This window comes from Tasmannia lanceolata, unplaced genomic scaffold (genome assembly GCF_043159265.1).
Source record: "Tasmannia lanceolata isolate RefF3 unplaced genomic scaffold, GAP_Taslan_0.1 ptg000011l, whole genome shotgun sequence".
NCBI lineage: Eukaryota > Viridiplantae > Streptophyta > Magnoliopsida > Canellales > Winteraceae > Tasmannia > Tasmannia lanceolata.
In genome coordinates this window covers 4,994,276-5,001,053 of record NW_027518688.1, presented here as the reverse complement: position 1 = coordinate 5,001,053, position 6,778 = coordinate 4,994,276, and the positions used below count along the sequence as shown (strand labels likewise).

At 37.9% G+C, this 6,778-nt stretch overlaps 1 protein-coding gene across 1 annotated transcript; it reads right to left on the bottom strand.

The window, feature by feature from the left end:
• Positions 1–334: 334 nt before the first annotated feature.
• On the bottom strand, positions 335–967 carry LOC143885821 (uncharacterized). Its single transcript, XM_077389875.1, has 2 exons — positions 793–967; positions 335–711 (listed from the first exon to the last, which is right to left on the bottom strand). The coding sequence occupies exons 1-2, from the start codon at positions 965–967 to the stop codon at positions 335–337; spliced, it is 552 nt and encodes a 183-aa protein (XP_077245990.1).
• Between the last annotated feature and the right edge of the window lie 5,811 nt (positions 968–6,778).

The window sequence follows — 6,778 nt, the reverse complement described above, 5'->3', positions numbered from 1 at the left end:
AAATTACATACCGGTTTCCCATTGGTGCGGAAGGCCCGATTGGGACCGCGTTTGGCTGAGGAATTACAATGGGCGGATTCTTGCACGATCTCTTATTATGTCCAAGTTGACCGCAAGAACCGCACTTATGCTGCACTCCTCTTTGCATCCCTCTCTCCGTTCTCACTTTTTTCAGTCGGCCTGGCTGTCGTCTTGATTTTGGCGGCAATACCAACGGCAAAGGATGGGTAGGCTCCGGCCATTGCGATCGGTCTAACGTGGGATAAATTGCTCCATCGCAAGTCCTCCGATACGTATCGGTATGATACCATTCCTCGCAGTAACTGTATGGGTCTCATTGGTCCAGTCCCATGGCTGTTATCGCATGGGAGCACGGCATTCCCATCGTTTGGAACAAACGACACGTACATGCTTTCTTTTGTAAGTCCACCTCATCAACGTGGTACTTGGACTTGACCTCATATACAGTCCAACCACACTGGTGCGCCATATAACCACCTGCTAGAATACGTTCATCGGCCAACCAGTCTTCTGCGTTTGGGGTTAAACGAGTCATCCACTTGCTACCTGCCTTCTGACGGTACTGAAAGAAGTCAGATAGTCTCCATCTTGTCTGTTCGACAAGTGCTGCAATAGGCAGCTCCCTTGCGCTCTTTAAAAGTGCATTGAAGCTCTCAGCTACGTTAGTTGTCAGCACGCTATATCTAGAACCTTCAAAATACGCGCTGGCCCAATTTCATTTAGGAATCTCCGATATCCATTTCTCTGCGCTTTTACTCATGCTTTTAATACTCTCCATCACATCCTTAAAAGCACCCTCCCTTAGGGAATATTCAGCATTCATAAAAAGTTTCCGTAGATCTTCACTCTTAAAATTTCCATGGAAGTTGGTACTGAGGTGGTGGATGCAATAGAAATGGTACGACCCTGGCAGACCTTCCGCTACGGCTCTAGGCAACCCCTTCATCGGGTTGGACCCAATCGTGATGACTTCTCGTCCTGCCGAAATGGAATTCTGACGGAACAAATGCAGGAACCATACCCAGCTATCATACGTCTCGGCCTCGACTACTACAAGTGCCAGCGGGAATAACCCATTTTGCCATCTATCGCAGTTGCGGCTAGTAGAGTCCCCCTGTACTTCCCCCGCAGATGGGTCCCATCAACTAGGGCGAGGGGCCTAACTGTTCGGTTGAACGCACTAATGCTAGGGCCAAATGACCAAAAGAAACGCCCAAATGTATCATCCCCTCTTGGCCGCAGCTCTCGAGTTCGGCACAACCGCACTACTGTGCCAGGATTCTTTCTTACCAACTCATCAGCATATGCAGGCAGGATGCGATATGACACCTCGGCATTCCCACACATAATTTTCTGTATGATCATCTTTGCCATGTGGGCTTTTCGATACGACATTGTTATACTCCAGTGGGCCTTGATGTACCGTCTTATCATAGGAGCCCTAACATCTTCTGAGCTTTCGAATAAGGCTAGAGAGCACTCAGCAGCCCACTTTGCAGTGGCCATGGGATGATCGTTCCCTTTCATTGTGCTTGAGCATGTGTGCTGAGGAATAAATGTTTTTACCTTAACATAATATGTATAAGTGGTCCCTGTGATACGCCATGGGCATGTACGATCCTTGCATCTAACGCTGTACTTTGTGGGATTTGTCTCTTGTGTGACAAACACAAATCGATGCCGGATTGCGTACTCTGTGACTTTCTTCTGAAAGACTTTAAGATTTGGGAACATTGCCACGACTGTGAAATCCTCAGGTCCCACGATCACATTTACTTCATCATCCCCTACAACCATTTCATCCGCTTCCATCGGCTGCCTTATATTGGTATTTCCCAAAGCATCGCCTAGATAATTAGTAGGTTCATCCTCCTCCTCATCACCCATCTCATCATCGTCACTGAAGTCCTCTTCATCATAACCGAAGTCCTCTTCATCGTCGTTATTACTGCCATCTTTCGGTCGAACCAAATCAATAGCATGAATATCACCTCCAAAATCCCTACACAAGTGCCAATCGTTTCTGCCTGGTTGGGTTTTCTCAAACTCGGTCTCAGTCGCGTCGGTCTCATTCAAAGTGGGATCTTCAAAATCCTGATTCAAGTTCACTTCATACCTACAGATTGGTAGCCAATTAAAGTTAAAGTAATTGATTTACAAATGAAACGAATGAATATTAATTGCACCCAACAATTGTTCAATACTATAATTTACCGATGTATGGTATGAATACCGCCAAGCGTTCTTTTCTCTTTTTGAGCAACGACCGTTAGAATTGGTGATGCAGGAACCACGGGGACAGTACTAATATTCGGCCTCGAAGCCTCTGCAAATGAGGAAGGAATCATAGGCTCCGGAGAATTGTTTCCTCCGAATCTGAACTCTTTAGTTACATATAGGCTCAAAGTGTTAATGACCGTACTATCAAAGAGCATCATTACTAGATCAAGGTCGTCGTCATCTCGAATATCATATAAGATGATCTGAGATGAGTCGAAAACATATCGACACTTTATAGATAGACAAACATCACTTCGATTGGTCCCAATTTTGCTATGAATTAGATTGTCAAAATCTCTATATTTTGTTCTCCGACCCACAATAAGAGGCAACATCTTCCCGCTGACGTATTCAAATGATACCACATCCTTTAGAATGCCGTCGATGTGTAAGACAAAAGAAGCCCTTCGTTCCTCTCTCCTGTAAAGACAAAATTAAACACTGATTAGAAGTTGTTTAAAGCAATTTAAACGTGCTAAAAATGGAAAGAGGGGAGAATGGAAAGGGAACTACATACCTTTCCATGGAAGGGAGGTTAGTATTGGTGTAATGCAATGGAATGGTACTTTGGAGTGAACCAATCGAATGGTGGTTTATGCCCCTACAAAGGAAGCAATGGAATTGTGGTTTAAACCAGTGATTTTTTAACAATTATGGGCTTTCTCAACTGATTTCTCAAACTTCTGTGTTTAAAACAACTGATTTCTCAAAAAATATTGGTTTAAACCATTATTCTTTTGTTTTTTCCAAACTTTTGGGACTTAAACCGATAATGTGTCACAAATTATAGGTTTAAACCATTGATTTCTCGAAAATTAGAGGTTATCTCAACTGATTTCAGAAATATTATGTTTTTAAACATATAATTTCTTACAAATTATTGGTTTAAACCATTGACCTTTCAAAGTTTAAGGGTTCTCTCAATTGATTTCCCAAATACTAAGGGTTTGAACGAATGATTTCTTAACAATTAATGGTTTAAACCATTGATTTTCAACAGTTTATGGGTTTAAACCAATAATTTCTGAGAAACTATTGGTTTAAACCACTGATCTTTGAAAAATTACATCCGATTTTAAATATATTAGGGGTTTTAAATAATGATTTCTCACAAATATTGGTTTAAACCATTAATGTGTGAGCAATTATTGATTTAAACCATTGATATTTAAAAAATTAGGGGTTTTCTCAACTGAGTTCTAAAATATTAGGGGTTTAAACCAATGATATCTCACACATTATTGGTTTAAACAATTGATTTTTCAAACTTTAGGGGTCTAAACCAATTATCTGTGAGAAATTATTGATTTAAACCATTGTTATTTAAAAAATTAAAGGTTTTCTCAACTGAGTTCTAAAATATTAGGGGTTTAAACCAATGATATCTTACACATTATTGGTTTAAACAATTGATTTTTCAAACTTTAGGGGTGTAAACCAATAATCTATGAGAAATTATTGATTTAAACCATTGATATTTGAAAAATTAGGGGTTTTCTCAACTGAGTTCCAAAATATTAGGGGTTTAAACCAATGACGTCTCACACATTATTGGTTTAAACCATTGATTTTTCAAACTTTAGTGGTTTAAGTCAATAATATGTGAGAAATTATTTGTATAAACCATTGATCTTTAACAAATTATTGCTTCAAACCATTTATTTCTCAAGCTGTAGGGGTTTAAACTAATAATGGGTTAGAAACTATAGGTTTTAAACCATTGATTTTTTAAAAATCAGAGGTTTTCTTAAGTGGTTTCAGAAATATTTGGGGTTTAAACCAATGATTTCTCCCAATTTAGGGGTTTCAACCAATAATGTCTGTGAACTTATAAGTTTAAACCATTGATTTGTGAAAACGTAGGTCTTTATCAACAGATTTACAAAATACTTGGGGTTTAAACCAATAATTTGTTATCAATTGTTGGTCTAAACCATTAATTGTTTAACAATTAGGGGTTTTCTCAACAGATTTTAGGTTTTAAAGCAGATATTTCACCCAAAATATTGGTTTAAACCATTAATAGTTCAAAACGTAGTGGTTTAAATTAATAACTTCTCACAAACTGTAGGTTTAAACCATTGATTTTGCAGAAATTAAGAATTTCCAATTGATTTTCTAAAAATTTGTGGTTTAAACCATGCAGATTATTGGTTTAAAAAATAATTTCTGAGAAACTATTGGTTTAAACCATTGATCTTTGAAAAATTACAAGTGATTTTCGATATATTAAGGCTTTTAAAAAACGATTTCTCACAAATATTGGTTTAAACCATTTTTTTTCAAAACTTAGTGGTTTAAACCATTAATGTTTTACAAATTATTAATTTAAACCATTGTTCTTTGAAAAATTAGGTGTTTTCTCAACTGATTTTTAAAATATTAGAGGTTTAAACGAATGATATCTCACAAATGATTGGTTTAAACTATTAATTTTTCAAACTTTAGGGGTTTAAACCAATAATGTGTGAGAAATTATTTGTATAAACCATTGATCTTTAAAAAGATTAAGAGTTTTGTTAACTGATTTGTTATATATTACGTTTTGAACCCAATGAATTCTCAAATATTATTACTTCAAACCATTTATTTCTCAAACTTTAGGGGTTTTCTAGACTTTATGGGAACAATAACTGAAAAAACTGAAGGAGAAAGTCACAGTGAGAGGGGTACCAACCTCTTTTGTGCCGGTGACGGGGAGAGAGAGGGCTGGCGAGAGAGGTAGAGAGAGTGCCAGAGAAGACCGCCGGAGAGAGAGAGAGAGAGAGAGAGAGAGAGAGAGAGAGAGAGAGAGGTGGGTGTATACTGTAAAGTGGTTTGGGGTTCTCAAATTTCAAAATAGAACAGCTGAAGGTAATCATAGCCTGTAATTTGATTTGATAGGGGGAGAGAGAGAAAGAGGGAGAGGGAGAGAGAAAAACGTACGGTAAGGGTATTCTCGTCAAAACAACTCTACTTTAGTCATTTACAACTCTCCCCCCTTGACAGGTCATTGTCATATGAAAGCCCTTTTTTTGGTCATTTTCTCTTATTATTGTTAAAGTATAAAAGATTAAACAACGCCTTCCCCAAAGGCTTATGCTTTTGGAGTAATTGGTTGTTTCATATGATATCAGAGGGGCCACATGTGCCACGTGTACGCCAACCCTAAGAAGAGGGCCCACACGTTGGGGGAGTGTTAAAGTACAAAATATTAAATAATGCCGTCTCCAAAGGCTTAAACTTCTCCAGTAATTGGTTGTTTCAAACGTATAACATAGTGGGTCCCTCACCTTTGAACAATTTCGACAGTCCATTGAAGCATTCGTCTTCTTAACATCATTGGGAAGGAGGATTTGCTAGCATCCATTGCAAAAGGCATTTCGCGGATGCTTTGCAGAAGCTCACATTTCAGCTGATTTTCTCTTTATTCACTGTGTGGTTGCTCTGACATGCAACAGAGCATCCTCCAAATGCCTTTTGCGATGGACGCTAGCAAATCCTGATATTTCAAAGCATGGTTTTAAATTTCGACCCAAATCCAAAATTTCGGTGGAGACCGACACCGAAATCACAAAAACCCGAAATGGTATTTTATTTCGGCCGAAATTTTAAAATTTTGGTCGAAATTTCAATTTTTCCCAAATTTCACCCAAAAAACCTATTTTTTTAATTAATGGGATAAATACATTTACCTCCCCTCTAGTTTTTGACACATCCACTTCAACCCCTATGGTTTAAAAATTGACAAAGACATCCTCTCTAGTTTCGTTTTGTTATAAGTATACCCCTTCCGTCAATTGGCCATTACGTTAACCCGACGGAACAGTAGAAAGTAACCAGGGTTAATATTTTATGGACCAAAATACCCCTGTATCTGTGTTCTCTTTGTATAACGCATTTACAGACCGTTTTTTTTTTAAATATCTGAAACAGAGCTTCGTTGTGGAAGAGGGAACTTCGAAGAGTTAGGGTTCTTGTCTGGACACACCTCCCACGTGGTTACAAGTATGTTTTGTGATTTTATACTACATCTATGTATTTCATCATTTCCCCTTCTACAAACGAAGTAATATACTGTTAATCACGTCTGTGTGGTGAAATTTGTTACTATTTGTGGCAGAAAAGTTTGTCATTTCATCCAATGTATTTTTTGTTGTTCTGTAAACCTAATGTTACTTTTTAAAAAGCCCTAATGTTTGTTCTTTACTTGGCTGTGATTTTTGGGGGTTTTCTTGTGTTTGATTTGTGGGGTTTTTTTTGTATTTGAGTTCTGGGGGTTTTCTTGTATTTGATTTGTGGCTGTGATTTATTTGTCAGAAACCCTTGTAAGTTAGGGTTTGGAATGAGTTGTATTAATAGAAACCCTACCAGTTAATGTTGGTTAATTTGCAAGTAAGAAACCCTTATAAGTGCATTATAAGGGTTTGCCTAATTTGGAAAAAATAATAGTTGAGTAATTTTTTGGCCTAGGTAGATGGCATCAGCTGGTTCCTCT

Coding starts and splice junctions, on each gene's coding strand:
- LOC143885821 (XM_077389875.1), bottom strand. CDS start 967: ATGAAGGGGTTGCCTAGAGCCGTAGCGGAAGGTCTGCCAGGGTCGTAC. Junction 712..792: donor TTTTAAGGATGTGATGGAGA/GTATTAAAAGCA, acceptor CGTATTTTGAAG/GTTCTAGATATAGCGTGCTG.